This window comes from Bufo gargarizans, chromosome 11 (assembly GCF_014858855.1).
Source record: "Bufo gargarizans isolate SCDJY-AF-19 chromosome 11, ASM1485885v1, whole genome shotgun sequence".
NCBI lineage: Eukaryota > Metazoa > Chordata > Amphibia > Anura > Bufonidae > Bufo > Bufo gargarizans.
The window spans coordinates 786,672-807,614 of NC_058090.1; the positions used below are offsets into that span (position 1 = coordinate 786,672).

At 44.3% G+C, this 20,943-nt stretch overlaps 1 protein-coding gene across 1 annotated transcript in view; it reads left to right on the plus strand.

Annotated features, from left to right (window-relative positions):
- Positions 1 to 20,943, plus strand: part of DENND5B (DENN domain containing 5B) — a 97,495-nt gene that overhangs the window by 23,776 nt on the left and 52,776 nt on the right. Inside the window, 4 exon segments of the mRNA XM_044272472.1 lie at positions 2,785 to 2,832; positions 8,175 to 8,284; positions 11,698 to 12,364; positions 16,522 to 16,709. Coding sequence (XP_044128407.1) covers positions 2,785 to 2,832; positions 8,175 to 8,284; positions 11,698 to 12,364; positions 16,522 to 16,709 — 1,013 coding nt within the window.

Below are 20,943 nucleotides of genomic sequence, written 5' to 3' on the forward strand. Positions count from 1 at the left end.
GCGGACAGCCATTAATATAACTGGCTATTCTTGTCCGCAAAACAGACATTTACGTGATATACCTTTACATCCAGAGATGTTTTGTGATTGGAGTCATTCTCTTTCATTTTCTTCTCCATTTGGCCCAAACCTCCATGAAGACTTCTTCCAGCCACATCAGACGTTTCCCGCCAAGATGTTGTTTTTTTGTTTTTTTTTTTATCCTGGCAGCCAATAATGGCTTTGAATATTGCCACACATAGTGCCCACTAAAAACAATATCAGCATAACGCTGTGCCCCTAAAAGTAATATCTAACATGTGATCACCTGAAAATGGCTCTACTCACTGAAGTTTACTTTTCCCCTCAAAATGATGTATACTGTGCCCCATGAAGTGAATAATTATGGCCTCTGTGCCCCCTGACATAAATAATAATGACCTGTTGGTGATGTGGTGGGTAAGCCTTGATGTAGGGGGTCTCAGCTTTAGTCCTGCTTGAGATACCTGGGTACTTGCCTGTAGTATAGTTTTTATACTTTTACTGGTTGTTGCTTTGTCTTGTATTAGGCATACAGCCCCCCCCCCCGTATTTAATGTGGCTTTGCTACCTTTTAATATAAAATCTCTAAGGGCTCTTTCACACTTGCGTTGTCCGGATCCGTCGTGTACTCAGTTTGCCGGAATTACACGCTGGATCTGGAAAAAACGCGTAAGAATGCATTTTTTTTTTTTCTTTCCGGGTGCTTCTTTCCGGCTTTTTTTGTAAGATACTGATCCGGAAATCCTGAAGCCAACATCAATTTTTTTTCCGTATCCGGTATGGGGCCGGATCCGTCGAAACAGCGGATCAGTCGTGTACTGATGAGCGGATCCGGTATGTAAATTATTTCGCACGGGCTGTCTAGTGGAAGTTTTCGCGCCAGCCAAGCCCTTCCTACTTCCTTGCGCAGGCGCAACTTCCGGATCAGTCGTTGCGTCGTAACAACTGAAGTTGTTAGGACGGATCCAGAATAATACATTTCAATAGGCTATTATTCCGGATCCGGCCTTGCGGCAAGTGTTCAGGATTTTTGACCGGAGCATAAAGAGCAGCATGCTGCAGTATTTTCTCCGGCCAAAAAACGTTCCGGTCCTGAACTGAAGACATCCTGATGCATCCTGAACGGATTTCTCTCCATTCAGAATGCATAGGGATAATTCTGATCAGGATTTTTCCGGCATAGAGCCCCGACGACGGAACTCTATGCCGGAAGACAATAACGCAGGTGTGAAAGAGCCCTTAGATGGTTGTTTTTACTGTGGTATTGTGGGAGGAGTACCTTGAACTTTTTGATGATAAAGGTTTTGGAAATGTGGTTTATAAAACCTTTTGTGGGAGTAATGGCAGCCATGTTGGTATTTCGTATTCTCCTTGCTGCGTATCTTAGCCATGGTGATGACTCTCTCATCTTATAAAGCTTTTATGGCCGCACATCCCATAACAACGACAAATGTCAGAAAGTAGCTGATTTTATTTTACTTTTACAATGAATTATTCAACTCGTGTCTTCCGCAGCCAGGATTGCCTGAGGCCCCCCCCCCCTTCCCCACCATTAAAACGTTGCAGTGAATTTTTATTTCCTTCCCACAGAAGACATTGACCCTTTACTCACGCATCAGCTTCTCGCACCGCCTATAATCATTCCTTATTGTCTCCGCTGGAGCTGTATGCAAATGTTGTATCAATTATCCGTTGCTACTGGGCCCGCAGCTATTTAAAGGCACTAACACGGGTAGTGAGGGCTTCTAAAATTACACCACAGATAAGATTCCTCCAAAGCAAGGTCACAACGCGCAATTTGTTTGTTGTATTGAGAAGATTGTGTTCGCATTTTTTCTGGTATTCCGATAATGTTTGCGCTGGTATGGCATGCGATAATCTACAACATGCATGACATGGGGACAGCGTGTCAAGCCCTGTTAAAGAGATATACCAGGAAGCCCTAGGGACATGTGCAACACTGCTTATTAGTGATGATTTATAGATTTCGGGTTCATGAATAGAATGGCAAAACTTGCAGTAAGGACTGGCACATAGGCAGAGTAATGGGGGGGGGAATGTATTGAGGGTAATCTATCTCTGCAAAATAACAACAATTTGTTTGTTTGCTGTTCAGGGTGTATGAAAAGTTTAGAGTACAATAAACTGCCCACGCTCATGACTCCCACCCAATTTCATATGTAGGGTGCAAGCAGCAGTGGTCCGCACACTGTGCCCAAAAATACGTTTCTTGCGAGGTTGCAGCTATAAACCGCTGGCCCGTAAACCGTTAAACAAGGGGGGGCAGACGCCTCGCGGCTGCTGGAAGAATTTTGGCGGAATGCCCACTCCAAAATTCTGCCGTGTGAACAGGCCCTTAGAGCACTACACCTCCCAGTAGTGAGGCTGGTGAGGGCTTCTAACATCAATGTAATTCTGCTCTGCATCTTGTTCACGGCCTATCAGGAAATGAATAGCGGAGTCACCCCAGTCCTCCACCTATTATTTATAATCCGGATTACCTTACATAGACGCTTCCCTGTGCAGTGGTAGACATTTGCTCCCCCATCTCTCGGCGATTACTGCTTAGACAATAATGACTTTTTTTAAACTGAAGGTTTAATGTGAAAAAAGCACCGCCTGTGCAATATCTGCTCCATTATTTATTGTATAGTGTCACATGCTCCATGTAGATCATATTTGCATTTTCATTTTATGTTACTAACCTTGCTGTTTTGCCTCCCATTTAGATGTATTCACACATCCATTTTTCTGTTCACATAGTTTTATACCAGTGGCTAGAAGCAGACCTGCATGGCAGAAGCCAAGACGGTGAGAATAAAGGCGCAGGTAACCTAGGCTCCACACCATAAGTACTCTCTGCACTTCACCCACTTGCAATCCCTCTCCGAATCACAATGATTGCTCACTTATGATCTGTCGCTTGCTTCACCTCCTCTCTCTCCCCCCCCCCCCCCCCCAAGGCCTTTTTATTGCGTCTCGTCAGGTGTAATTGCCGCTGTGGTAGAAATGAGCCAAAGCATCTTGTGAACATTGTAAATCTGAGTGTCTGTCTCAAGCATTTAAAGCAATATTCATCTGGAAGATAATTACAGTGGATGGAGTTTTCTCTTAAAAATATATTACATTTTTTAATTTTTTTGCCTCCATGGTAATCTGGGGAAATGAAAGCTGCACGGTGATGGGCAACCAGGCCACTTTCTTCAAGATTGTTTTGATACACAAAAGCCCATTAAGCCCTCGTTTACCAAATCTCGCCTTCTTGCCCATCGGGGGTCAGCTTTCATTAAATGGGTTGTCCACCGGTAAAAAAATATTTTATTTCATTTCTTTATTGCTCACAATGGGTTCAAAATAAGGGTGCGGTGACACTGGTTGCACGGCCAGGATAGCAGAGTAGCTGTGATCCCATAGAAATGATTGTAAGCTCTTGCGAGCATGGCCCTGACTCCTAGTGTTTCGGTTGTATATTAGCCAGTTGTTTTGTACATGAAACATGAACCCCATGAATTTAAGCGCTGTTTTTCATCCAGTATGACCAGTGTTGGGTACTGGTAATTAATTAGAACAAACGGTCCCAACCAGTGAAGAGAAAAATCTAGCTATAGGTTCAAAGTAGATCATTGTTTTGTACTCGTGCCTACAAAGCGCATGGATTGATCCAGGTTCCATCCACTGTATAGTTTCTAGCACTGCGTACTGCTGCTCATCCCCTGTTCATTTGAATGGGAGCTGAGCTGCGGCATCCCCTTGTGCTTCCAGCTCCGTCCACTGTATACAGTGCCGGCAGCTTCCTGCAACAGCTGATCGCCGGGTACAGCTGATCGCCGGGTTGCCCTACACCGATCTGATATTGATGACCTATCCTGAGGATAGGCCATCGGTATCTACAGACCCCAAAAACCCCTTTAATCATCTCATTAATAGGACAGTTTTGGAAAAGAAGAACAAAAGTTAATAATTTGAAGTCATTGGGGGAGGAGTCATTCCAGTCCTCCACCTATTAATTATTATCCGGATTACCTGACGCATAGACCCTTTCCCACCTCTCTGAAATGACTGCTATAGAAAGACAATGTAAAGCAGAGCTGGCTTAGTTGCCCATAGCAACCAGTCAGATTCTACCTTTCATTTTTGAAACTGAAGGGCAGAATCGGATTGGTTGCTTTGGGCAACTAAGCCAGTTTGATAAATTACCCCATTAGAGTCCGTTTGAGAGAGACCACTAAAGAGCATTTTTAACAACATTCCGGGGGCGTATTCAAGTGCTAGTTTTGTAGAAACAGACACTTTTCTAAAAAATTTAAACCGGTTGAATGTTACCGTCCCCTTTTTTTGGACTGGTGTGCTTTTATTATCAAACCAAGTACTTGCTGAGACTTGTAGTTCCTCACGTGGACATCTGTACTACTCTGCAGATCTCCTAATGTGTCAAGATGTTTTGCTCAATTGTTTCCAGTAGATTTTAAATAAAGCTACAGTAACCTCCTTCCTCCTCCTCCTCCTCCTCCTTTTATCTGGTGGTGTTTAGTAGTCATTGAAATGGGGCCGTTCCGACCTCCATTCTTATGTTAGCCACACAAGAAATGAGATTTGCCAAGATGCAATGCCCAAAGCCGATGTACCATAAAAAGCTGAATCTTGGGCTCTGCCCTCTTCTTTTTAGCTGGCAGGGCTAAATTTGAGTGGAGCTTCATAAGGTGAGGTCATTGGTGGAGTCACGTTGGAATGGCACCTCTGTCCACCTGACTATTATTACAAGATTGGCCGTGTACTGCTCATTAGACAGTCCATTTATGCGTGGTTATCATTTCTAGTAATCTTATGGTGGTGGTTGATGGTGACGGTGATTAGATGGTACCAGTTGTAATCATTAATTATGTGGTTAATGACTTTCCTCATGAATGTGTTGGGCAGTGACATACCCATAAACTCTGCCTGTATAAGGCTGGTGGCATTAGAAGACCCTACTAGTCGTGAGGATGTCGGGGTTGGTGATCCAGCTTCAGTAAGGCTGGGTTCACATCACGTTTTTGCCCTACGTTTAACATATACTTTGGGGGGGGAAAGGACGCAAAAGCATAATGCACTACTCTTTTCCATCCTGCAGAGTCAGGTATAAAAAAAGTATACATTAAATATGAGACAAAAACGTGATGTAACCCCAGCTTTAGGGCCCAGTCACACAGCCGTAGTGCCGCAAACCACAGAACTCTATGCTGTGGTGTGGACCCACTCTGGGTCCATGATCCACAAGACATGGCGAAAGATAGGACATGTCCTATGTTTTGTGGAGACACGGGTCCAGAAGCCCTTCCGTGGACTTCCAGGTCCACTCTTCCGCTCTACAACAGAAAACACATGTCCTATCTTTCGCCGTATCTTGTCTTTCGCAGACCCATCCGCACTGCATTGTGGAGTTCACACGGCTGGTGCCTGAGTTTAGCAGACCCATGGTTTGCGATCCGAGGCACCACGTCTGTGTGAATGGGCCCTTGGACTGTCTTTGGCCAGTTGTACATGGTCTCAGCCAACCTGATACAAGGGTCATGCAGCCAGAAATATATCTGAGTTGGCCATCAGTTTGTTTCCAAACCAGATGACTCTTCAGTTTCCACTGAGTGTGTGCAGAAACGTCTTCTGCAGGCATGTCAACTGGTCGTTATTGTGTCTGGTCGCATAGTGTTATACTGGATGTTTGAATACAAGTAGATCAGTCGGCCTGCTTGCTGATGATTTCCAGGTAAGAACTGGCTTTTTTTTTTTTTTTCCTGCTTAGAAACGGTTTAATCAATCGTAAAGGTAGTAATGAAAATGTATTGCAAAGTTGTCAGAGGTGGAGCTCCACTTTAACATTGTCATTTTTGGGGGTTATTTATATTGCACAGTATTTGTCAATCCATATCTTTACTGTGCTAGACAATATTGAGTGATGTTTTATCATTTTCATGTATCGGTTGTGTTCATAGTTATTCAATATATTCTTTTTTTATGTGGTAAGTATGGTTATTCTTTATGACTTTACCAGAAAATAAAATAAGGCATAGCATTGCTTTAGAATGAGTCACGGTGATGGTTGCTGATTAAAATATGTGAATTAACTGTGCTAAATAAAGCCTCCACTTTCACAGGTCGAAGCTGCAGAAAACGTGAAGTAACACTTTGCTGCAATTTTTCGGGTTTGGAGTTATTCCAGATCCGAAGCCGCTTTCAAAATTCTGCTTAGAAAACAGTTTAGCGCCACCCGTCAGATACGAGACCTAAAGGTGCCCATACACATGAGAGGAACGTTAGCCAAGGATTTAGGCATGCCCAATTGCAATAGTCCTGATCCTTTGACCCTGCCTGACCAAACTGGCAACTGCTTATTCCCGTCTCCCGATTGAAGAAATATGCGCCCTCGTCGATTCAAGCAAGCATGTGTATAAGGGAGTCAGGTTGGATTAGGCACCATCTATCACATGCTGCACATGTGCTGGGAACAGAGCATGCAGGGAATGAGAAGCGTTATTAAAGGAGTTATCCTGGAAATAATATTGATGACCTATCCCCCGGATAGTACAAGAAAATTGGATAACCCCTTTAAACTGGGGACGAGCAAGGGAACTAGCGCATGTGCAGTCCGACCCTATAGTTAGCGAATGGAGACCGCTGATGGAAGTGGCAATCGGTGGCCATTTTCTGAGAGGTGCTTCAGGAAGCTGGTGAGAAGACCTGCACGTAAACCGTAAATCGGGCATATTAAACCATTGAACATCGGCACTGATAGTTTAATAATGCTTATGACTAGCCACATGTATAATAACTGCGCTACCGCTGTCTGAGCTCCCAGAATGCAGTGCTCTCTGGTAACAGGAATCCAGGTGAATTGGCTTTATATGTAAATGGAGAAAACCTTGTGTTGGTCGCATATTTACGGCACATAGAACATTGTAACCGTGGTTTTAGATGCTGAGTTTCCCTTTGTTTCTGGTCACCAGTATCTGCAATTACTTCTTCATCCGCCACTGCTGCTAATGCGCGCACTCTGGTGTCTGATGGGAGATTTATTGGAGCACTTATGGTTTATTGACCATGTTGCCATTCATGTAATGTGTAATTTCGCAGCCAGGGCCAAGTGGGTTTTATGAATCATTAATAAACTGCCTTTTAATAACTGTGCCATCAGTACTGAGAAGATCGACTCACTACGGAGGGTAGAGTTATGCACGTTGGTCAATTATAATTTATTTATTTTTTTCAATTCAAATATTTTATTTTAATTTTTCCAGTTATTGATTTCATTTTTTTTCTTCATTTTCTATCCCTTGTTAACATCCCGAGCACATGACATAAGCTCTTGTACACAAATCGGTTATTAAATGTGTTTGTCCTCTGATGTCAGCCCTGGCACTCTGCCTAGAAGTGAACTATGTAACGGCACTGCATGTACAGACAGGCAACCATGCGATCTCCACTGCTGAGATGTCTTATCAGATTCTAGTGGGAGTATTTATGGCTGAATATTAAAGGGAATTTCCACCTAAATTTAGCATCTCATGTATCGGAAGGGACTTTGTTTGGCAATCCATGAGCTCGCGATCCTGAAATCAATGAGCCTGTCAACACTACTCAAAGACTTACTTCAGTGAGCAGAAATCTAAAACTGTTCTCTCGCAGTAGAGGGCCATTCATTTCTTGGACCTGTATTGTCACAAGGTTTCAGTGATGGAAGCCTCTGAGTAGTACCATAGAGATTGATTGATTGTACTGTGGTGCTCTGTGGCCTCTTCGCATTGGGTTTTGATGAGGTGTTAAAAGCCCATGAATTCCTAATCACATCCTCTTATGATATGTTTGAAGATTAAAGACCTAGATGGTACCTCCCCTATATGTTATTCCGGCCTTCAAAATCCTATTGTCATGGCATAACTCATGTAGTCTGTATAGTTGGCAGAACATGACCTTATATGTGGTCCCCACAGTGCTTCCAAGGTTGCATAGGACCGTTATAAAGAACTCTCTAATTGACTCAATGGCAGGTAACAGAAGATGGTGAAGACGTTTTTGGCCTATTATTTACATGGACATTATTTGTTTTAACCTGACTTATGTGGGGTCTTCCTATAGAGAAATCAATGTTCTGTACTTTATATAATTATCTTGTGATTTAGGTGAAAACTTTGACCAAAGCCCTGTGAGAAGAACCTTCAAGTCAAAAGTCCTCGCCCACTATCCTCAGAATGTGGAATGGAATCCTTTTGATCAAGATGCTGTCAACATGGTAAGACTTAAGTGATGGTAGACCAAATCTTTTATCGTCAAAAAGCCAGACTTAGGTGGGCAAAGTTCAGGTAGTAGTCCATGGCGCTTCGTTATCTCTCGTTCTTTGGGCTAAATCATTTTTTTAAGTGATTATTATTTAGAAAAAATTCAGCCTCTTTCACAGTATAATGGCATAATATGTGTAGTTGCAGAGCAGCAGGTTCTGTGTTTACATTGAATCCCGTCATCTGACAACTCATGTGAATCTTTTATCTGTGATCTCCTGAACCGCATAAACACTTATTTAAGCAATATTCTTATCAGTGTGGCAATTATTGAGCTGTAATGAGAATTTTTTGAGCTGTAGTTCCAACAACAGGGCTACAAACTGAGCAGGCAGCACTGCTGGGCACTCAAGCACTCAAGGTAAGTAGAAACTGACACTCTCGATTAACCCTGTAATACAAGAACTGCTTGGAAGACCAATTTAAAAAATCAAATATTTTTGGGGCCCAAAATGAGTAGAATAATAATAAAATAATGAATAATAAAAAAAATCCCCCCCCCCCCCACCAAAAGGTGTCCATAGCCTTTGATCTCTAAATATCTTTATAGCAGTCAGAGCTAGATTTTTCTGATACAGAGTTCCAGCTCCTAGCTATAGACTTATGACCCTTGTACACTTGATGATCTGCTGAACGACAATTCGTAAGAACAATCGTCCCTGTTCAGTGGCCAGTGTACACATGGCAGTGATCAGATCTTTTATGGGAGTATACAAATGCTTGCCGATCGATAACACTCCTCCGCGTGTAAACAGAGGATGTGCTGTCAACATTATGCAAACTCTATGGAGGTGAACAGTCATAGTAATGATCATTCCTCCCCCTTTTCAGTTTGCCTTGTCCGCCTCAAAGGCCCTTTCAAATGACTGCTAATTTATTTTTTTATATCTCCTATCGGCACTCATTCACGGCTGAAAGCGTCCTCTCTGAAGGACCCTTTAGGTTTATGGGAGGGTCTCAGGAGCTCATGGCATACTACTTATACTTTGAACTGAATAATAAAGCACTATATATAGTGGGCTTCAAGCAGATTCTCCTGGCCCCTTACAGAGGTAACGGGTCTCCTAAAGGTATTAGAACTTCTAATGGTCACCATTACGGTGCCCATTGGGGATGACACCCATCTTTTCACAGATCCTGACTGGCAGAATTGACTCATGTTTTATGCCTCCGTTTGACATATACGTTAGGAAAAATAATACAAAAACGCAGCACATCGCGTTCTTGTATCCTGTGTTCATTCAGAGTCTGTAGAGAGCTGGGTGACAACATCTTAGTTCACTGTAATGTCTGTCATAAGTGGTTGTCACCTTACGTCTGCTGCCTGGAAACCATGATGACATAGTACTTCATGTAAGAAGTATTAATACATTTTACAATAAAGTGACCTTTTTAAATGATTGTAGAACTTGTACGATTTTCGCCTTCCATACGTGTTAGTCGTCAGCAGGTGCTGAGACTGTCTCTATTATACCTGGGATTTCAGTGGCGCTAATTACAACTGTTAACGTCTTAAAATGTCGCTCTGGAAAACACATTTCGTTGAGGGCAAGAAGTGACAAAATGCAGCAAAACTAATCCCCGTAATGTATTCCATTTCTGATGAGTTGTTTTACCTCGGGTAATTATGTTTTGGGAAATCAAATCTAAACCTAGCGAGAAGATCATTTACATTCTCTGAAGAGGCTGAACATTTAGTTTTTCTCCCAAATTTGGGCTGCAGATGAGCTCAGAGACATTCCCGTTGCTAGTCAATAATACTAAATGAAGGCAGACAACATACCTGGGGAAGGGTGATGGATATACTGGTGCAATGCTCTGCAGGCATCACTTGCACATCGCTTAGGGGAGGGTATGGGTGTAATTAAGGACCCCTCCCCATTAGCTAGAGCAGATAGCCTAGCCTGAGTAGACCCTCATCCATATATTACACCCTGGGCCCCTTCAATTTTATTATTATTGTGCTTCATTGCAAATTATATAATCCCTTTATTGGAGTCATTGTTAGGCTACTTTCACATTAGCGTTTTTTGCTGATCTGCAAAAAACGTTACCGTTGCAATAATACAACTGCATGCATCCGTCATGAACGGATCTGGTTGTACTATGTCTTCTCTAGCAATCCGTATTCTCTGACCCAATAGAAAACTGATCCGTCCCCCATTGACTTTCAATAGTGTTCGTGACTGATCCGTTTTCTATTGTGTCAGAGAATACGGATCCGTCCCCATTGACTTACATTGTGTGTCGGGACGGATCCGTCTTGCTCCGACCACTTCGCGGACAGAAAAAACGCTTCTTGCAGCGTTTTTTTGTCCGCGATGGGGACGCAACCAAACGGAATGCATTTTGGTGCATTCCGTTCAGTTTTTTCCCCATTGACAATGAGTGGGGACAAAACTGAAGCGTTTTCTTCGGTTATTGCGATCATATGACTGATATCAATAGTGTGATTGAAAACGCAGATGTGAAAGTAGCCTTATCTGTATGAGAGTAAAGTCTGTATTACATACAGAGATGTAGCAGGCGATTGGGGGGAGGGAAGCGTTCCTTCCCAGCAATCACCTGCTCATTAGTGGAGGAGACCGCTGCTATTACTTGCCGTGATCTCCTCCACAGTATGGGAAGGAGCGATTGCTAATGCCATTGCTTGTCCCCATACTGAATAGCTGTTTGTCAGCAACAGATCGGGATTAGAAAGCACGATCTGCCACCGGCAAACAATGATTTTTAAGACTGCTTAAATATCTGGATTGTGCAGTGACCGAGAGGCAGATTCGGTAATCTGCGGCAGATCTTACAGACTCGCTAGCGATGATCTGGCAGACCAGTTATATCATTTTCTGCAAATACCACCATTAATCAAAACTGCCATGTTCTAAGGTTATATGCCCACCATTGTGCCCTGTGGCAAATCGGTTTTGATATTCAGTTGCTGTGGGCTACGCCCTGCATTGGAGCCTTGTACTGTAGGACATAGGATGCATCATTAGTAAGAACATGGGGCTTGGTTAGTGCTGATGTCAGGACACCTCTCTCAGCCCTAAGGCATGATGGAACCACAGACACATGAGAAACCAGGAACTAGGATTCAAGCATGGAGGATAAGAGAGAACTGCAATTGAGGTACATTTTTTAGAAAAAGAACTTTCCAAGGAGCAATGGGAGCCAGTCTGGGAAGAGGCTGTGCTGAGAACCCCCTAGATTTTTTTGGACCCCCATAGGGGTGGCTTTTATCAGCCCCTCTTACTAGTCCCCTACTGCACTGTATTAACCACCGTTTAGGTTTACTGCTCCTTTTAGTAATTCTGGATTTGTCCCTGTAATGAATACTAAACGAAAATTCCTCTGCCCTTGTTTTCCACAGCTCTGCATGCCCAAAGGCCTGTCCTTCAGGACACAGGCAGACAACAGGGACCCCCAGTTCCACTCATTCATCATCACAAGAGAAGACGGTTCCAGAACCTACGGATTTGTCCTCACGTTCTTCGAGGAGGTGACAAGCAAGCAAATCTGCACAGCCATGCAGACGCTATATCAGATGCACAACGCAGAGCAGTGCAATAGTGTCTACGCCTCGTCCTCGTGCAGCATGGACTCGTTAGCGAGCAGCGTTGATGATGGTGACGCCACATCTCTAGCCAAGCTCCAGCGCTATAACTCTTATGACATCAGCAGGGACACACTCTACGTATCCAAATGTATATGTCTGATAACTCCCCTCCCGTTCATGCAGTCCTGCAAGAAATTCTTGACTCAACTTTACCAAGCCGTTACATCCACCCAGCCCCCACCATTACCTCTAGAAAGTTACATCCATAATATCCTCTATGAAGTGCCACTTCCAGCACCGGGGAGGTCACTGAAATTTTACGGTGTCTATGAGCCGATCGTTTGTCAACGGCCAGGACCGAGTGAGCTCCCCCTGTCTGACTACCCTCTGAGGGAGGCCTTCGAGTTACTGGGATTGGAGAACCTTGTCCAGCTCTTCACTTGTGTTTTACTGGAGATGCAGATCTTGCTCTACTCCCAAGGTAAGTTGTCCTTCATTCTCTGGCATTGAGGCTTGTCTGCCCCAGTGTTGTGTGGCACAGTCAAAACCTTTAGTTTGTTTTAGTTCTATAGTCATCCTGTCCTATGTGTAAGGGAAATAATCTCAACAAGAAGTCTTTGGTGGGCTTGTGCTTATGCGGCAGAGCTGCAGTGTAAAGCAAGCCAGGCAGATCAGCAACCTGAGCATCTTGACCTGCTTGAAATTGGCATTTGTATTGGCATTCGAACCTGATGATTATGCAAAGTAAGCAGTGTTAGGCCCCTTTCACACGGGCGAGATTTCCGCGCGGGTGCGATGCGTGAGTTGAACGCATTGCACCCGCACTGAATCCTGACCCATTCATTTCTATGGGGCTGTTCACATGAGCGGTGATTTTCACGCATCACTTATGCGTTGCGTGAAAATCGCAGCATGTTCTATATTCAGCGTTTTTCACGTAACGCAGGCCCCATAGAAATGAATGGGGTTGCGTGAAAATCGCAAGCATCCGCAAGCAAGTGCGGATGCGGTGCGATTTCCACACATGGGTTCTAGGTGACAGTCTATTCACTGTATTATTTTCCCTTATAACATGGTTATAAGGGAAAATAATAGCATTCTGACTACAGAATGCTTAGTATAATACTGCTGGAAGGGTTAAAAAAAAAAAAAAAAAAGTTAACTCACCTTATCCCCATGATCGCCTAGTTCCCGGTCGGTCTGTTCTTTAGCTGTGGCTAAAGGACCTGTGGTGATGTCAGATCACATGCTCCATCACCATGGTGATGGACCATGTGATTGGAGCATGTGATCTGACATCACCAAAGGTCATTCAGTTCACAGCTAAAGAACAGACCGGGATCTACACGATCATGGGGATAAGGTGAGTTAACTTTTTTATTATTTTTAACCCCTCCAGCACTATTATACTAAGCATTCTGTATTCAGAATGCTATTATTTTCCCTTATAACCATGTTATAAGGGGAAATAATACAATCTTCAGAACATCAATCCCAAGCCCGAACTTCTGTGAAGAAGTTCGGGTTTGGGTACCAAACATGCGCGATTTTTCTCACGCGAGTGCAAAACGCATTACAATGTTTTGCACTCGCGCGGAAAAATCGCGGGTGTTTCCGCAACGCACCCGCACATTTTTCCGCAACGCCCGTGTGAAAGGGGCCTTACTTAGAAAACCACTTGTCAATTCCGGCCCGAGGCAGCCTGTCACATTTCACTTTTGCAGGAAGTGCCTGGATTCTTCAGGAACTGCCATGTGTATTAAGCAGTGCTGTGCCCCAGCTGCTGCAGAACCTTCTCATTCACCCCTCAGGTACTGTAGAACTTCCTTATGAAAAATAGGAGTATTTAATATGAACAAATACTAGACGGGAAACTCCACTTTTCAAAAAGAGGTTCTGCAGCAGCTGATGTGTATTATGCACTTTAAATTGTAAGAGCATTGTCTGGAATACTGTACTCAACCTAAGAAATTCATCATCATCATCATCATCATCAGTGACTTCTGATATTCTTCTAATTTGCATGGGGCATAATACTACTGTATCTATATACTGATTCATAGATATGTATTTAAATGATGGGGAATTACTTATAACGTAATTAAAGGGGTTATCCCATGATTGGTTTAAGAAATGAAAATTATATATAATTTAGTACATGACCACCTCTTTCTAACAAACTAGATCCAGCCCTGCACCTCACATGGATCCAGAGATCTCCACATTCATTGTGCCAATTGCCCTGCTAGATTTATTTCAAGCTGGCAGCTTGGGGGCATGCCCTTTCTCAGAGGGCTTGTCCTTTCTGCTGCAGCTGGTGGCAGTTGAAAGATGGAACTGAGCATGTGCATCCACCTCAGTGAGGTGGACAGAGAAATTAGAAAAAGAACAAACAGCAGGTGGCGCTGTGCAGATAGATTTCATTGAATAACTCCATAGCTATACTAAATTTAGAATTACAGGTGCTGGTTTGAAAATTGTAGAATATTATTCATGGGACAACCCCTTTAAACTTCTCTCATTACTGATGACAATGCAGCATGGCCGAGACTGCTGGGCAGGGAAATTGCATGGAGTTTGGTTTCCCCACAGCATCTCTTTTATGTATTATCTGGAGACAGTCTGACCGTAGACAGTCGCTAAGCATGCAGTTCCCTAATAAGCTAAGCTCCGCTTCCATTTATCCCACTCTTAGTAACCCAGCACAGGATGGAGGAGGGAGCACAGCGTTACCCAAAATAACCCGTAGATTAGTCTTCCGTATCACTGCCAATTTAAAATGTGCTTTGTAGATTTTTTTTTTCCCCTTCACTCACTTTTCTGCATTTTCCCAGCACATGCAGAGCTTACTTGATGATAAAGAACGAGGTCTGATGTCAGGGAGCGTAAGGTTTAACACATCTAAGGCTACTTTCACACTGGCGTTTTGCCTCTCGCAAGCGGTCCTAAACGGATTAGTTTTGCCCTAATACATTCTGAATGGATAAGGATCCGCTCAGAATGCGTCAGTTTGCCTCCGTTCCGTCTCCATTCTGCTTTGGAAGGCGGACACCAAAACGCTGCTTGCAGCGTCTGGTGACACAATGTGGCACAATAGAAAAGTGATTTGTCCTCCATTGACTTTCAATGGTGTTCAAGACGGATCCGTCTTGGCTATGTTACAGATCATACAAACGGATCCGTTCTGAGCGGATGCAGATGTTTGTATTATCTGGACGGGTCCGCACCAAACGCGAGTGTGAAAGTAGCCTTATCTCTTTTATTTATGCCGAGAGGTATTAGCGCCTTCTAAGCATCGGCACATTAGTAAATCTAGGCCGCGCGGTCCCCTCGTTCAGCAGTCAGAGCTTCTCCATGGCTAGTCTACCGGACAGAACTGTGCTTTGTATGCTACAGACCAGTGGATGTGGTGACACTACAACTACCAGCAGGTATCTAAAATGCAGCAGTCTGTAATTCTCGGTGGCAATTCCACAGCATTTCCGCCCCATGAGGACGTACTCTTACTGGCAAGCAACTGAATGTTTCTTGGATGTGTCTGTCATGAGGACGTCACCATTGCTCTTTTTGCACCCAGGCTCCGCTCCTTTCTGTGGCCAGCCCTTCTCTAATTGATTGGCAGGGTCAGGCAGTGGCAAAGCATTGGTCCGACCACAGAAAGAAGTGGAGCTTGGGTGTAACAAGAGCAACCATGTGATGCCCTCATTGCAAAAGCCGATTTTGCAAATTATAAGGTTTTTCCAGGACTTTAGAACTCAGGATAGGTCATCAGTATTTCATCTTAGGGGTCTGACAGCTGTGAACCTAGTATAGTGGTATAAACTCTGTCTGGAGAGGCCTGTATCTGTAGCTACCTATAGATGCCAAATACTCTGCCCCTAAGACTTATTCAAACCAGCGCTCCATTTCTATATGGCGCTCAACGCGTTTCTGATTGTTGCCAATCTCATCAGGAGCCAATACGGGGCTAAGGTTTAGCAGTTTGCAAAGGTTGGTTGCTGAGCCTACCGGCGCTGATACGGCTGTGGCCAGATAGGTGTTACCAGTTGGGGAGGTGTCTTGTAGAACTTATTGGATAGTGCAAGACTGAACAGGGACACACACCCCACTGGTAATACCCATCTGGACCTATATTATAGACTGCTGAACATTTAATGTATAGCTTCTAGAAGAAATAATAGAAGAATGGTACAACATAGGTCCATAAGAATAGATGCTCCAGAATTGTTACGAGAGGATTGCACCTAGTTACTAAAACAGACATTCACATGAGGTGACAGGGGACTATGTGTCTGGTTTCACGGTGGTGCTAATTTCTTTCTAGCTCAGTTGGTTCTCTGACCTGGCACATCACAGATGGCAGGAAATAAGTCCAGTCGCTGCGACCTGATGGGTTTATGGCCGTTACCAGACAGCTGTGAGGCTCGGTCTGCCGCGTGGTCATATTTCACCCATGGATTCGCTGAATCAGTGTCCTGTGGATGTGACAGGGGGCAGAAACAGTTGGATCCTTCTGTGCTATGAAAGCCCTTGTGGCAGCTGCAGTGGTGGCCATGTTGGTTGTCTATCACCAGGTAGAACAGGATGATCATTCTTTTACCATTTGCTATTCTTCTTAACCCCTGCTTTTCCTTTTAGATTACCAGCGCCTGATGACTGTAGCCGAGGGGATAACCTCGCTCCTTTTCCCCTTCCAATGGCAGCATGTGTACGTCCCTATCCTGCCAGCCTCCCTGCTCCACTTCCTCGATGCCCCTGTGCCATACTTGATGGGCCTGCAGTCAAAAGAAGGCACAGACCGATCCAAACTTGAACTCCCACAGGAGGTAGGTTAAAAGAAAAAAAAACGTCAAACCAGAGTGGACTTTCCCAGGGCCCTAAATGGCATATCTGCTGTAGCAGTGGTGGGGCAGGGGATGTGTAGCCTCATAACTGGGCTAGAATTGATTTTCAGGGGGTGGAACAGTTGGCACTAAGTAGTTTCATGTTCAGTCTTGCACGTTAAGATGTATCTTGACATCAATATCTTTAGTGGAGGAGAAGGAAAAGATTGGGAAAGTGCTGCTGAGTAATTGTGACGTAAGAGGTGACCGCAGCGTCTTGTGACCGGGCCGAGGACTTTGTGGTTTGTTGTTGTCCTCTTCCCCTAGATGACTGCTTTTTAGTCTGTGAATCAGAACTTTCACTCTGGTGGACATTGAACCTCGGACGAAAAGCTCTTGGGTAATACACGTATGATTATTGGTGTGATGGAGGTTCTTAAAGGGGAAAGCCACCCAATTTTTTTGAGAACGGTTCTCAAAATGAGGTCTAATTATGGTAAAATTCCCGTGATCTATCATTTGATCATGCAGAAAGTCTGAGACATGTGGAGTTTCCAAACAAGACCTTAAAAAAAAAAAAAAAAATCGCTTAGGAAATTTCTGACTATGAAAATAAAGTAAGTCGTCGTAGCAGCTTTGAATCTCATTCATACTGAATTAGGCTACTTTCACACTAGCGTTCGGGGCTCCGCTTGTGAGTTCCGTTTGAAGGCTCTCACAAGCGGCCCCGAACGCTTCCGTCCAGCCCTAATGCATTCTGAGTGGATGCGGATCCGCTCAGAATGCATCAGTCTGGCAGCGCTCAGCCTCCACTCCGCTCAGCAGGCGGACACCTGAACGCTGCTTGCAGCGTTCGGGTGTCCGCCTGGCCGTGCGGAGGCAAGCGGATCCGTCCAGACTTACAATGTAAGTCAATGGGGAGGGATCCGTTTGAATATGACACACTATAGCTCAATTTTCAAACGGATCCGTCCCCCATTGACTTTCAATGTAAAGTCTGGACGGATCCGTCTGCAGCTACTTTGACACTTAGAATTTTTTTTACATTATAATGCAGACGGATCCGTTCTGAACGGATCCACCGTCTGCATTATATGAGCGGATCCGTCTCAGACGGATCCGCTCTGAACGCAAGTGTGAAAGTAGCCTCAAAGGGGCTGTCTCGCAGACAATTCCTTTAACCACTTCAGCCCCGCTAGGTGAAACCCCCTTCATGACCAGAGCACTTTTTACACTTCGGCACTACACTCCTTTCACCGTTTATCGCTCGGTCATGCAACTTACCACCCAAATGAATTTTACCTCCTTTTCTTCTCACTAATGGAGCTTTCATTTGGTGGTATTTTATTGCTGCTGACATTTTTACTTTTTTTGTTATTAATCAAAATGTAACGATTTTTTTTGCAAAATAATGACATTTTTCACTTTCAGCTGTAAAATTTTGCAAAAAAACGACATCCATATATAAATTTTTCGCCAAATTTATTGTTCTACATGTCTTTGATAAAAAAAAATGTTTGGGCAAAAAAAAAAAAATGGTTTGGGTAAAAGTTATAGCATTTACAAACTATGGTACAAAAATGTGAATTTCCGCTTTTTGAAACGGCTCTGACTTTCTGAGCACCTGTCATGTTTCCTGAGGTTCTACAATGCCCAGACAGTAGAAAACCCCCACAAATGACCCCATTTCGGAAAGTAGACACCCTAAGGTATTCGCTGATGGGCATAGTGAGTTCATAGAACTTTTTATTTTTTGTCACAAGTTAGCGGAAAATGATGATTATTTTTTTTAAATTTTTTTTTCTTACAAAGTCTCATATTCCACTAACTTGCGACAAAAAATAAAAAATTCTAGGAACTCGCCATGCCCCTCACGGAATACCTTGGGGTGTCTTCTTTCCAAAATGGGGTCACTTGTGGTGTAGTTATACTGCCCTGGCAATTTAGGGGCCCAAATGTGTGAGAAGAACTTTGCAATCAAAATGTGTAAAAAATGACCGGTGAAATCCAAAAGGTGCACTTTGGAATATGTGCCCCTTTGCCCACCTTGGCAGCAAAAAAGTGTCACACATCTGGTATCGCCGTACTCAGGAGAAGTTGGGGAATGTGTTTTGGGGTGTCATTTTACATATACCCATGCTGGGTGAGAGAAATATCTTGGCAAAAGACAACTTTTCACATTTCTTTATACAAAGTTGGCATTTGACCAAGATATTTCTCTCACCCAGCATGGGTATATGTAAAATGACACCCCAAAACACATTCCCCAACTTCTCCTGAGTACGGCGATACCACATGTGTGACACTTTTTTGCAGCCTAGATGCGCAAAGGGGCCCAAATTCCTTCTAGGAGGGCATTTTTAGACATTTGGATCCCAGACTTCTTCTCACACTTTCGGGCCCCTAAAAAGCCAGGGCAGTATAAATACCCCACATGTGACCCCACTTTGGAAAGAAGACACCCCAAGGTATTCAATGAGGGGCATGGCGAGTTCCTAGAATTTTTTATTTTTTTGCATAAGTTAGCGGATATTTTTTTTTTTTTTTTTTTTTTTTTTCTCACAAAGTCTCACTTTCCGCTAACTTAGGACAAAAATTTCAATCTTTCGTGGACTCAATATGCCCCTCACGGAATACCTTGGGGTGTCTTCTTTCCGAAATGGGGTCACATGTGGGGTATTTATACTGCCCTGGCTTTTTAGGGGCCCTAAAGCGTGAGAAGAAGTCTGGAATATAAATGTCTAAAAATGTTTACGCATTTGGATTCCGTGAGGGGTATGGTGCGTCCATGTGAGATTTTATTTTTTGACACAAGTTAGTGGAATATGAGACTTAGTAAGAAAAAACAAAAACAAACAAAAAATTTCCGCTAACTTGTGCCAAAAAAAATGTCTGAATGGAGCCTTACCAGGGGGGGGGGGGGGGGGGGGGGGTGATCAATGACAGGGGGGTGATCACCCATATAGACTCCCTGATCACCCCCCTGTATCGGATCCACAGAACGCATGCGGACGTCTGAATGGAGCCTTACAGGGGGGTTATCAATGACAGGGGGTGATCAGGGTGATCACCCCCCTGTCACTGATCACCCCCCCTGTAAGGCTCCATTCAGACATCCGCATGATTTTTTACGGATCCATGGATACATGGATCGGATCCACAGAACGCATGCGGACGTCTGAATGGAGCCTTACAGGGGGGTTATCAATGATAGAGGGTAATCAGGGTGATCACCCCCCTGTCACTGATCACCCCCCCCTGTAAGGCTCCATTCAGACATCCGCATGATTTTTTACGGATCCATGGATACATGGATCGGATCCACAAAACGCATGCGGACGTCTGAATGGAGCCTTACAGGGGGGTTATCAATGACAGGGGGTGATCAGGGTAATCAGGGTGATCACCCCCCTGTCACTGATCACCCCCCCTGTAAGGCTCCATTCAGACATCCGCATGATTTTTTACGGATCCATGGATACATGGATCGGATCCACAAAACGCATGCGGACATCTGAATGGAGCCTTACAGGGGGGTTATCAATGACAGGGGGGTTATCAATGACAGGGGGGTTATCAATGACAGGGGGGTGATCAGGGAGTGTATATGGGTGATCACCCACCTGTCATTGATCACCCCCTGTAAGGCTCCATTCAGACGTCCGCATGTGTTTTGCGGATCCGATCCATGTATCCATCGATCCGTAAAAATCATGCGGACGTCTGAATGGAGCCTTACAGGGGAGTGATCAATGACAGGGGGGTGATCAATGACAGGGGGTGATCAGGGAGTGTATATGGGTGATCACCCGCCTGTCATTGATCACCCCCCTGTAAGGCTCCATTCAGACGTCCGTATGCTTTTTGCGGATCCGATCCATGTATCCGTGGATCCGTAAAAATCATACGGACGTCTGAACGGAGCCTGACAGGGGGGTGATCATGGGTGATCAGGGGTTTATAAGGGGTTAATAAGTGACGGGGGGGGGGGGGGGGTGTAGTGTAGTGTGGTGTTTGGTGCGACTGTACTGACCTACCTGAGTCCTCTGGTGGTCGATCCTAACAAAAGGGACCACCAGAGGACCAGGTAGGAGGTATATTAGACGCTGTTATGAAAACAGCGTCTAATATACCTGTTAGGGGTTAAAAAATTTGGATCTCCAGCCTGCCAGCGAGCGATCGCCGCTGGCTTGCTGGAGATCCACTCGCTTACCTTCCGTTCCTGTGAGCGCGCGCC